Consider the following 12870-nt stretch of genomic DNA (forward strand, 5'->3'; position numbering starts at 1 on the left):
TATTGCCATAATTGCAACGACCCATGAACTGGATCAAGAGAGACAGAGGCTAAAGGCTCAGTCTGTTTAAACTGAAGCATTTTAGCTGTGAAACTTACGAATAAACTGACATCTAATTAATGAGAGTGCTTCAAAAGCATTAAGAACCAAATAATATATTCAGACAATTTTATAATTCAACATCACAATCCCTGCACCAACCATGCTTCATGTTTCTAGTATTTTTACATCACTCACTAAAACTAGATGGAGAAATAGTGAACAAACATCAGGTAGTACTCCAAGAGGAAGAAAAGGTGTATACACAAGTGTTCCTTGGTGACTGGGTTTCAGATAAATGCTTTATTAGGCGGGAAGCATACTGCTTGGATGACATTACCATCTCTTAAAGGATTTATTATGTGCCATTGAAAACAGAGGGATTTAAACTAAAATCTTGCAAAGACGTAAAACCTCCATGTTTAGCTTTACACCTCCTACATAGTTTCACTAAGGTCAATGAAACTATTCACTGTGGAAAGCGAAGAAGGTGTGTAAATCTCTGCAGCATTAAACATTTTTCTTGATTATCTCCCCAGGGACTGGAAACAGGGATTGGCAGCTATCAGACACCTAGGGTAAAATGGCAACTTGTGTCATTGAATGTTGGCCTAATTGAAAAACAGCATTAAGAATTGTGAAACAATTCTGGCCTTTTTTCCCTAACTTGCAGAGCGTACTTTGTGACTCTAAACTGCTCCCTGCGGTACCCCGAAACAACTGAGATTTGCTTACCTATTACTGAGGTGCATTTTGACTGTCAACATAAGTATTTGTAACTTTTTTTTTTTAGTATTTAGCAACGGAGGTTGCAGGGGATTTGTGTATGTGTGTGTGTGATGTTGTCCATACAGGAGGCTTGAAGGGAGACCCTCTCCCTGGGTCGCGAGGGGGCTGCACCACCAATGATGATCCTTCTCCTCATCCTTCTTCTCATCCTTCTCATCCTCCTCCTTCTCCCCTCTTCCCCTCACCCCAGGTGGACACAGCCCGGTGGTCACAGGGGCTTCGTAAGACGCTGCCGAGGAGGGGAAGGGGTTTAACGGGTCTGGGGTCCCCGGAGGCAGCGCGGAGAGCGGGCGGGGGTGACGGGGAGGCGCCGCAGGGGCGGGAGTGGCCGGGGCAGCGCCAGCGGCGGGGGGAGGCGCCGGTGCCGGCGGCGCGGGGTGCGCGGCGCAGGGGCGGCGGCCCCGCAGCCCGGGCGGGCGGCAGGTGGGAGCGGAGCGGAGCGGAGCGGAGCCGAGCCGAGCCGAGCAGCGGTGTAGCGGGGCGGGGTGGCCGGGAAGGGAAGGGATGGGCTGCGCACCCAGCATCCACGTCTCGCATAGCGGTGTGATTTACTGCCGGGACTCGGAGGAGTCCAACTCCCCCCACCAGACCACCACGATCTCGCAGGGCACCACCACCCTGCACGGCCTCTTCGTTAAGACAGACGCGGCCGACTCCATCCCCTCCGTGCTCGCTTACCAGAGCCGGCAGCCGCCGCCCTCCGGCGGCCCCCGCCGCAAGGAGCGCAGGGAGTCCGGCGGCGCCTCCGCCCGGTCCAGGACACCCCACTGCTGCAGCGTCGAGGTGGAGACCCAGACCAGCAGCTCCAGCGCCAAGGTGAGTGTCGGCGCTCCGGAGAGGTCTCCGGCGGTGCTGGTGCGGGTCCCCGCCGGCCGCGGCAGAGGGAGGAGGGTGCGCGGAGCCAGCGCCTCCCCCGCCGGAGGATGCTCGGCGGGCGGGATGCAGCTGGCAGGAGCGGTGTCCTAGTGCCCACTGACTCACCGCAGCTGTGGCGGCCGGGCCGGGCCGGGCTGGCACTGCTGCGGGGGGGCCGCCTCGCCTGGAGCTCGCCCGGGGTGAGCAGCAGCCGCCGGGCCCCTTGGGCTCTCTCCGCCTCTGTCCGCCCCGCGCCCACAGCCCTGGTGCGGCTCCGGGGCGCCCTGAGCTGGGATCGGTCACGCACACCCACCGAGCGGGGAAGAGGTTTGTTTCGAGCTCTGTGGCTGATGGCAGGGAGTGAGCTTCTCTGGGAGAGGAGGAATACAATCTCCCCCCCGAGTAATTCTCGGCTGCAACAAGCCCGTACTTGGTGCTTGCTTTACTTCCCGCCGTATCTGGTTAAAATGAACTGTTGCAACTAGGCGTGGATGTTCGGCTGAGGACCGAACCACCGTGATCTGCACACGTATGCAAATGCACCTTGCTGGTGTAGGGCTGTGGAGATGCTCCTGGAGGGGCGGAGGGGGCCCGCTCTGTAGGGTATCTGGAAGGCTAGGGTCCCCTTCTCAGTGGCTAAGGCAGGCACTGCTGCAACCTGCCTGTCAACGTCCTCACTTAAGTTTAGCACTTGAAAAGAGATGATTGCACTGGATTTTTTCTTTTCTTGAGGTTTGTTGGGTTTTTTTTAATATCAGGTTTTAATATAATTTTTAATATTATAGTTTTTTCATTAACTTCCCTGAAAATCTTCCAGGAATTAAATTTTGCTTTGTTGCCCCCTTCCAAAGTTTATTAATAAAAAAAGAGGTGTCATGATCCCAGCTGCACCTTAGATTACTTTTCTGTTTTACTAATAAAGAAGGATATCATGTCACAAAGTAATCCTAGTATTTTGTTAGAATATCAGTAATAAATTACAAAGTTATAAAATGTTCCATAATAATTAAAAGACTCAGAAGTCATCTCAAGGAAAACATTAGTGTGAGAAATCACAGAAAAAAAAATAAACACCACCACAACCCACTGTCAGTTTGTTAGTTCAAACGCTGAGAAACTTGTAGAATTGTTTGCAGTCACATTGACTGTTTTACTCATCCAGATGAAGAACCTGCACCATCAATGACTGGGATAAAATTCAAGCATGACTGGAGTAAAACAATTCTCATATTTTTTGTATTTTTTTTTTTTTTTTTACATTTCAGAGTGGAATACTTAAGACAAAATACTATTTCTTTTTTAATGTAAAGGAGAGCAAAATTAAAGCACTTTCACAATTATTTAAAGTTGAGAATTGAAAAAAAAAGAAAGAATTGAAAAAGAAATGAGAGTAGTAACTCAGTTCTCACTAGTTGTTTATTATTTGTTATTTGCATTATGTGCTGTTATAAACAAATATATTTCCCAACGTTCTGGTTATAAAACTGAATGTATTTCAGATGATTTTGAACTTTCTGATTGGCATTGTAATATTATTGGTTCAACAAGGCCCACCAGGGCCAGGTCCTGCCCTTGGGTCACAACAACCCCAGGCAGTGCCACAGGCTGGGGCAGAGTGGCTGGAAAGCTGCCCAGTGGAAAAGGACCTGGGGGTGCTGGTGACAGCAGCTGAACATGAGCCAGGGTGTGCCCAGGTGGCCAAGAAGGCCAATGGCATCCTGGCCTGGATCAGCAACAGTGTGGCCAGCAGGACCAGGGCAGGGATTGTCCCCCTGTACTTGGCACTGGTGAGGCCACACCTCAAATCCTGTGTTCAGTTTTGGGCCCCTCAGCACAGGAAGGACATTGGGGTGCTAGAGCATATCCAGAGCAGAGCAATGGACCTGGTGAAGGGTCTGGAGCACAAGTCCTGTGAGGATCAGCTGAAGGAGCTGGGGGTGTTTATCCTGGAGAAAAGGAGGCTCAGGGAGACCTTGTTTCTCTCTGCAACTCCCTGACAGGGGTGTGTAGCCAGGTGGGGGTCTGTCTCTTTGCCCAGTCAACAAGTGGCAGGATGAGGGAAAACAGACTCAAACTGCTCCAGGGGAGGTTGAGGCAAGCCATCAGGAAGAATTTCTTCATATAAAGAATTGTCAAGCATTGGAAGGGACTGCCCAGGAAAGTGGTGATACTAGGTCATAGGTTGGACTTGATTTCAAAAGTCTTTTCCAACCTAGTTAACTCTGTGTTTCTGTGAAAGGACATCCAAGATCGAACACAATCTTTGACCAATCATCACCATATCAACTAGACCATGGCACTAAGTGCCACATCCATTCTTTTCCAACATAAATGATTCTGTGGTTCACTGACTATATTAGATATCTTCACTGCTTTTTACAAACTATGAGTTTATTAGGTGTCTGGGATCTTTTAAGTTATTTAAGAACTGTTTCGATTATATAGTAGAAATATTTCCATTCTTATAAGAATTAAGATCTGTAAAATTTTTTCTAACTTTTTAAAAATTGAGTTAGAGCTGCCATTCTTACTGCCAGTCCTGGCATGATTTTGTATATCACACTTAAGCATTGACTAAAACAGGGTTGGACTGTTACAGAACTACCATAAAGGCAAAATAGTATATTATACTTGATGGACTATAAGAAGAGGAAAAGTGTGGAAACATGTTTCTCCAGTAATACATGATAACAATATTTATTTCCATAAAAGTTAAAAAATGAAGCAAAATATTATTTATTTTTGTATGGAAAGAGTGTCTAGCAATACCACATGGTTTTAGCTAATGTAGTGCTTAGTTGCATGTATTAGTTGTATTGGATAGTCCATACCCTATGGCATCACCCTTGGGGGAAGAAGGAGGAAGGGGGGGACATTTGGAGTGATGGTGCTTGTCTTCCCAAGTAGCCATTGCATGTGATGGGGCACACTCTCCTGGGGATGGCTGAACACCTGCCTGCCAATGGGGAGTGGTGACTTAATTCCTTGATTTGCTTTGCACATGTGTGCACCTTTTACTTGATCTATTAAAGTGTCTGTATCAAAAATCATGAGTTATTTCACTTTTACTCTTAAGATTCTCTCTCCATGCTAAGGGTGGTGGAGTGAGCAGCTGCCTGGGGTTTAGTTGCCATCTGGGGTTAAACCACCACAAAATCTCATCTAACTATATTAGGGGACAAAACCAAGATACTGGTCAAATGGCTGTTAGCACTATTATATATTAAAATAATTTTCCAATTTTGTAACTGCTCAACCCACTTAAACCATTTTATTTGGTGTGTCTTCGTTTTGTGTTCTAAACTATTCTTTAGTTATTTATACAATCAAATATTGCACTACTTACATTTGACCCTGCCTTTATACAATTTTTTAAAACTCATCCACACCATGGTATGAAACTAGCATTAAAAGAAATCAACCTGTAATAATTTCAACCCTATTCAGTTCAAATAGAAAATAAAACCCAAACAAACAAAAAAATTATTCCATAAAATTTAAAATATATGGTTTATCTAAACCTTACTTTTAAAGCAAAAGTTTTGAACCGTATTCATTTGGCGTGAGAACAGTCTTTACAAAGACCTCTTTTTTTTTCCTTTCTTCTCCTTTTCCTAACAAAAACTTCTGAACTGTTCAGAGCATTCAGATGTGTCAATCCCATCCTGTTCACGACTAACCATTCAGCAGTTTTGGTGGGTGTGTGTGTTTCTTTCAATCTTGGAAACTTAGTAACAAATATCTACAGGTTGCCTGACAAAGATCTCAAGTGGACTTGATAAGTGTTGGAAGATGCATCTGCAACCTGATTTGGAAAAGGACCCACAGTTTCTGGTGCCCAGCCATACACTGTGTTATTAAGGTACTCAGGCAGAAGCACTCAGTTGAAAAAACAGACATTCCTGCCCCTTGTATCCTCCTCAACAAAGCCAAACAGTACCATGAAAAAAAAGAGTATTAATATCTCAAACCCTCCATCAGCTTTATATAAAGATACAAGGCATTAGCTTACATCACTAAAGCACAACAATGAGATGAGAAGATGCTGACTGTAAAATGGCTGCTTGACCCATTGCTCAGTTATTGCTGGTTCTGAAGTGCAACAGTACCGGCTGTTTAGTTTTTGGACACTTCCTTGGGGTTTTGAAAAGGTAAAAAAACCCCTTACTGTATATATATATTTACGTCTTTTAATTATGGTCAAATCTTGAGCCAAAGTTGTGAATAGTTCTGCTTTTCTTGAATATCTTGAGACTTAAACATTAAGCAAACTTTACAAAACCAGACAAGTTTCAAAGATCATTTTGCTAACATATTAGCTGGATGAAAAAAACCTCCAGACAATTTGCAGTCTTCAATTGATTGCTTGATCATATTTTTCTTCTTGAAATTACAAAAACAGCAGGTGTAATGGTTTGATTCTTCTTATGCTGTGCTCTTTGTGGAAGAGAAAGACCTGTTTACGAATCTCTCTTCATCATTCACAATTGAAATAGGTTTTGACAGTTTTCAGGCTTTTCTGTAGCAAAACAATTAATATAAGCAAAGCTCAGAAATAAAAAGAACCCCACAGTGGGACACTATTTCTTACCAGTGTTTGTCTGTGTTAAGTTCCAAAGGGAAAGTCTTGGGAGGTATCCTTCTCCTCAAAATGTCAAGGACCTAGCTTTTAGAATTTTTTTTCTTTTTTTCATCTGGGGGAATATGTGAAAGAATGCAGCTGCCAAATACACAGTGGAGAGCCTAGAGAAATCCAGCCACTGAGAGAGTTGCATCAGGTCCAGGTCATGGAGAAATGCAGCTATAAGTATTGCCTTGATTTCAAATACAGTTGTCTTTCAAGCAGTGGCATGTGTAAGAATACTCAGTGTACTTCTTGCACTTCTTGTTTTGTTTGAAGTGTACTACAGTTTAACTGTCTGCTAGTAAGTTGTGGCATGTGGAACATACCAGATGTAGTGTAAACTTGGAAAATAAATCTCCCAACTCTGTAACTTAGTGAAATGAAGGTCCATTTCACAACTCAGTTAGAAACCTAAGACATAAGACACCTCTTAAACATAGCTGAGGTCTCAGAAAAAACTGAGCAGGCCAAAAAATGTTGAAATATGTTATGGTGTAGGGCATTGTTAATTTAGGCTAGCTGTTCTCTGAGAGGTGCTGGCCTGAATAGCTCTTACCATAAAGAAAATTGCTAGTATAGAAGTGCTCTTCTGTGACTAAGCCCAGACATCTTTAAATGAATACACTGAAAGGACTTTTGCTGCTCTGTATCTGACCTTTCCATTCCTCCTTCAAATGATGCAGGTAAACTTCAGCAAGCACTGTAGTTATGCTCTTAAGCAATGCTAGACAGGAGAACTGTTACAGAATAGATAAAACCATTGCTTCAGAAAATATAAAACTACCTGACAAAGAGAAGCCAGGTGAATTCAAATGACCTCACATTAAGTCACACAACATTCTGGACTTCTAAAACTGCTCTGGCTGATATGCATTTATGTGACTAAATAAAAAATGAGCACATATGTGTGCACAAACACACACATGTATAGGGAAAGAGAATTGCTGCAAGCTCACAAGGAAGCAATGAGCCTCAATCATTTAATCATTGCAAGTCAACAGGTGTCCCAGGACCTCTCTAAGTCCTTCAGTAAAAAGTTATTTTGGAACAGTGGCTTTCAGTGGCCAAAGTACCAAGCAGTGTTAAGTAAACTGACCATTAGTAGCATTTGTTTTCTACCTTTTACTGTTTGGTATGCACAAAATGAGACTGAGGTCTTATCCTCTGATGAGCTTAGTGTGACTCTTTTGACATTGTCTTTAGTGTACATGTAACTTTTCTAAAATTGCCTTCAAGGAACACTGTATGTACCTATGTGGCTGCTAGAAAATACCATATGAAGTGTTTTACGGTGTAGCAGAGTTTACCTCTTTTTGGTCTTGTCAAACCCAAGATTATAGCTTAAGGGAATCAGCAATCACATTTACTCGTGTAAAGATAAAAGTACAGAACATTGTGAAAAGCAGCCTGTGTGTTTGAAGTGGTTGAGGGCACGAGCTTACAGAATAGCTGCCACCTGGTGATGTCTTGCGCAGTCTGTCTCCCTCAGGTACAGATCAGTAGGTGCATTTCAAACCCAGGAAGTCACCAGCCTTGCAGGGCAACAACACAACACCTAGCTGTCCCCTTGCTTCTCTAAGGGCATCTTCTTTGGGGCAATCCAACAGGCTGTAAAAGTAGAATGGGCTCATTCTGCAGGAGCTTCCACAACTCCCCGTAAACACCTGTGCTTTTGGCTTGTGAAGCTTGAGTCACCTTTCCTTTTATGGGAGGAAGAGGTGCTGTCCAAAGATACCTTATTAATTCTGAGTTAAAGTGACATTCTGTACAGCTTTTTGGAGCCAATGTCTAGCGCAGGTAACTTTCTTCACCTGAGAGGACCATTAGTCCATTTGCTGGTGAACTTTATTTTTCCCTTTCAGTTCAGCCATTTGTGTCAACCACAGCCCCATCCTTCAGCATCCAATTATTTATAAATGTCTTTCTCACCCATGTTGTCAGCTGTAAAAGAACAAAATGCATTAGAGACATGCTGTTCCTTTGTATTACCCCTGGCTCTTTGAATAGAGAGATACTCTGGCTAATAGTTAAAAAAAAATCCCTGTATATCTCTACCCACTGACTTGGTCATTCAGGGCCAAATATTTTATATCTTGGATATAGAAAGGGAAGTGTATAGATTTATGCTGAGAAGCCCTTCAGCTAAATGGTGCTACTTTAGAAACTGTCTCAGTATTAAACTCATAATAATGTGAGTTATTCACTTTGAAAATGCAGAACTAATTTTTATGTAGATTTAAAATTCATTGACCTTTTGCCCTGGATTCATACTGCATCTGAAGAGGCAGCTTTTGTTCCAAAAGGGTCGGAAAACTGAACCAGTGCAGTTGGTTTCATAGCATGGAAAAGTGGAGCAGGATCTGGAAAGATCTGGGCCACCTGGACTCCAGCACACAGGATTCACAGACAATGCAGCCAAGTGTGAACATGTATTAATATTATTAAAGCACATTTAAATAAGAATTCCAAAGGAACAACAGATTGTTGAGAGACACTGCATTAGTAGGGTCAGTAATGTCCACTGCTGAAATGGGCAGAATTGAGTTTTAAGCAAAAAACGTATTAAAAATCAAGCTATTCAACATCTGTTCGTAAGCCTACAAGAAACTGCTCACAGCCAGTTTGTATATAGAGCTTTAGCCTGTTAGATTTAATTATGATTTATTTGTTTATATTTGGAGGAGTGAGGTCTGATTCCTATCTTGTTATATGCATATTTTCATCAAATACTGTTATAGTTTCCAGTGACATACCTGTGAGTGCTGAAAAAAATCAGTGTAATTGAATCTTGAATTGGACATGAGGTCTCTGGTGTTAGCTGTGGAGCTGCGTCCAGCAGTCAATTTTCCCTTTGCACTTAGGTCAGCCATTTTACCACAGGGGCAGTGAGAGAGGCTTTCATCTTCCCCTGTCGCAGATTTAGAAGTCTGCCTGCAGGCACTGTGAACTTGGATGTTGTCAGTGGTCATTGTTCCCCTGCAAGTTATCATGTCCATTATGAAATGCAATTTATCAAGCCATTGTGCTAGCCAGAAAACCAAGAAATCTCTTTTAGAAAAGGAGAGAGAAAATGAGTCTTTAGCTTTTTGTGTGTTTTCTTTTCTAAAGCTAATCAAATTTCTTCTGAGACCCCAGGATAGGTTTTAATATGATGGCTAGGGTGTTTTCTGGAGAGCCACCCAAGCTCAAGTCTTTGTTTTGAAAGAGTCTTAAGAGGTTGTCCTGTGTAAGTTCCCTTCTTCCTGGACTGTTTGTTTATCTTTCTCTTGCTTCTAAGATCACTTTCCTGAAATCCGTGCATTCCAAAGAGTCCTGCTTGATGAATCGCTACTTCCTCCTTGCCACAAAGACAGATCTTTCTTAAACAGCTGTTTAATTATATAATGAAAAAACACAAGTGGTTATATTACATTTCAGAGTAAACCCATTCACTTGTTAAATGGATAAGGACTGTGTTAATGTTCCAAGTAGTGTTGTGACTCATAGAAGTGGTCAGTAACTGCCATGTCAAACACCTTGCCATGGCCTTGTTTCAGGCTGCTTCACTTTACCTCAAATTGCAACATGACAGAGGCCAGGATAGCAAGAAAAAGTTTAGATTTCTTACATTCTCATGGACATGGTGTGCTGGTCTGCAGCTGCAGGACAGCACTCCCTTCCCATCCAGAGATGGCAGTCACATGGTGCTGGTGGAAACCTGGAATATATTTGGCTACTTTTGTTCTTAAAGTTTGTGCAGACATCAAAAAGGTCAGCTGGAATACTATGACGGTGTGGTGGATGGTTAAAGAGATGGATGAAGGGAAGATCTGAGATGGCCTAAGCAGGTGAGATATCATTGTTCAACTGGGGGAAAAGTGATCAGTCAAGCCTAAGCTGGAGTGATTATAGATGGGTCATCTGTTATGGGCTGGACAAGGTCAGGGCAGAGACATGCCACAGGGAGAAGGGTTAAGGGGCATGTGGGTAGAGAGCTGTTTCTCGGGAAAAAAAAAACGGTCTTGTGGTAATAGCACAGGTTGCCCTTGACACTTGGGAGTCTTGACGAGATGTGATGTCTGAATCTAGTGACTTCTGTCCAGATCTTAGAGCTGCACAACAAAAGCATTTCTTACTGCTCAGGGCTGCTGCAGCAGGAATTGTCTAGATGTTGTTCTCTGTATAAAGTTGTAGTTAAGTATCCACTGTGCCTAAAGTCACTCGATAGTCTGTGCTTATCTCTGTTTTATTAACAAGCCCGTCACAATAGCAGAGGACTCCTTCTACAACTTATGATTAAACATTTGAAAGCAAGAGAGAAGTATCTAGTATTTGTCTAGACAAATTGAAGATTACTAACCCCATGTTTTCTGAAGAGAGTGTTAACAAAAGAGAGGCAAAGGTATTCTCCCCAAAATCAAAATTACAACAAAAAAATTGTTACCAAAGTAAAACAAGCAACACTAAAACAGAGCATAAGAATCTAAATTGTTCTAATATGGAGAAGCACTAGTATAACTGCTTCTGGTATAACTTCTATGGTAACTCTGTTAAATGGCAGCACACATCCGTGTTGCCATTCCAATTAGAATACTGCCAGGAGAGGATTCACACGGTGTGTTAGGTCTGTGAGTCTCGTGTATGGGAATAATTTTATTTTAATGGTAGTTTTCTCTTTCAAATGTTACTTCAAAAAAATGTTGTCACTTTATTTGGTGCAAGAGTTTCTTTGATACATTCTAGCATTTTTTTCATTTCAGTGTGAGAGAGCTTTTACTACTACTCTGGTCCTTCAGGTGACGTTGGAGTGAGCAACAGAACTTGTTTTTTTCCTCACACCATTAGTGTGTTAAAAACTATGTGTTTGATAGATATTATTTAAGGCTCACACTCAAGACAAGAGTTGTGCAAGTCTTTAAGATAATATATTTAAAATGTCATCATTTTAACTTAGATTCTATGCATCCTGGTGTTAGAGATATCAGACCCTTTCTTTCAGGTTTATGAAAGTAAAATACAAAATTATCAATAACAGAAAAACTAGTGAGACTGATGAGTATTTCAACCAGAATGTTGTAACGAGTATATCAACAGTATATCAACCAATCAGAATGAGTATATCAACCAGAATGGGTGTTTATTTGCAGATACACATTAACTAGAACAGTTGATACACATACAGATCTTTTTTGGCCCTCTGGCATTTTGGTGGCTTAGACACTATCCATACAGTTCAAAGAATTCAGTAATTAACTATCTTCAAAGAAGGGAATCTTTTTCATGGGTTCCACTGCATTTATCCAAGAGGCTATTTTTAGATGAAGGATTTTTTTGCACCCTTGGAGCTATAAGATATCTGTGACCTCACCTTAGATTTAAAAAATTTGCTGTGATGGAAGTAACTCCTTTAAGGCCATCTGTTCATATTGGCTTTATTGTTATTTTTCTTTTGGTTGCAAATATCTGCAAATCTGTAGACAGTTTAAAACTGAAAAGGGCTCTGTATTTCCGTAGCTCACACGTAATGTCTTGTCAGAGAATACTGTTTTCCTGCATGGTTGATGCACATGGTCGTCCATCAAAGGATAACCCTTAATCAGCTGAATTTTTTGTGTATCACTTTGTATCACTAAGGAAGAGAAGCATTTTATTTCAAAATCTACTGAATGAGCTTAAAATATAAAACGGTGTTCAATGATACAACAATAAAAACTTGGCATAATTTTGCGCTTCCAGCCCCAGTGCAGAAATGTGAAATTCATACATGTAGTCCAGTAGTCAAAATTCAGAAGTCACCACTCCATATGTTAGAATGCAAATCTGGCTTCTGGAAATACTCCAGTGACATCAGTGAGATTAAAATCTGGCTTTTCTCAGATAGGCAACTGGCAAAAGGCTATTCAAATTTTCTGAAAATTTTCCCACTGTTTATTTTTTATTCTATAGAAGTAAATGACCAAGCTGTGATCCATTGCCTTGTGGTTAAGGGGCTATCAGGGGTCAAAACATCTGGCATTATATCTCCTACACAGCTCCTAGCTATTTTAGCTGTAGTTGGGCTGGGCGCTGCTGCTCCTCCACATGGCTCTTTCTTAACTCTCCCTGATAACTGTTCAACATTTTTTGATGAGTAAGGGAGGTAGTGGCAAGGTAGTGGCAGGGCATCAATGCAACATACAAGATTTGCATCACTTGGAGATGCCAGCAGTGCTTCTTGCCACCATGCGCTTTGGTTGATCTGCCACTCTCTCTGGCACAGGATTTTCATTTTTCACCTGTTCTCTCAGCATAGGATCACTGAGGAAGTTATCACATAGGAAGAGGATAATCTGCCTTCTTTGAAAAGTGAGAGATTCTATTGTATGATTGTACATATACTTGCTGTATGCTTATCTGCAGGTTGGGTGAGCCATCTGCTGACATCTTTCCTCCAGTTTTGGCTGGTTTTCTTCCCAAAATCAATTTTATTTATATTATTCCCCCTCTCCTTGCCTTTTGAATGGTTGCAGAGGTATTGCCATTACTGAAAATGGGATCAAAGCAGGATACACTTAAATGTGTGGACTTCTTGGTTCTTTTTGGTC

At 42.1% G+C, this 12870-nt stretch overlaps 1 protein-coding gene across 2 annotated transcripts in view; it reads left to right on the forward strand.

Annotated features, from left to right (window-relative positions):
* The window catches only part of PDE8B (phosphodiesterase 8B), a 77741-nt gene that overhangs the window by 4745 nt on the left and 60126 nt on the right, over positions 1-12870 (forward strand). Inside the window, exon 1 of one of the 2 annotated variants that reach the window (XM_085042987.1) lies at positions 1229-1644. The exons of the other annotated variant lie outside the window; for it this stretch is intronic. Coding sequence (XP_084899113.1) covers positions 1333-1644 — 312 coding nt within the window. The 5' untranslated portion in view covers positions 1229-1332. Of the gene's footprint in view, positions 1-1228; positions 1645-12870 lie in introns of those variants that run through there. 2 annotated transcript variants of the gene reach the window in all.

Source organism: Lichenostomus cassidix, chromosome Z (assembly GCF_008360975.1).
Source record: "Lichenostomus cassidix isolate B80296 chromosome Z, HeHo_3.0, whole genome shotgun sequence".
In the NCBI taxonomy this organism is placed as follows: Eukaryota; Metazoa; Chordata; class Aves; order Passeriformes; family Meliphagidae; genus Lichenostomus; species Lichenostomus cassidix.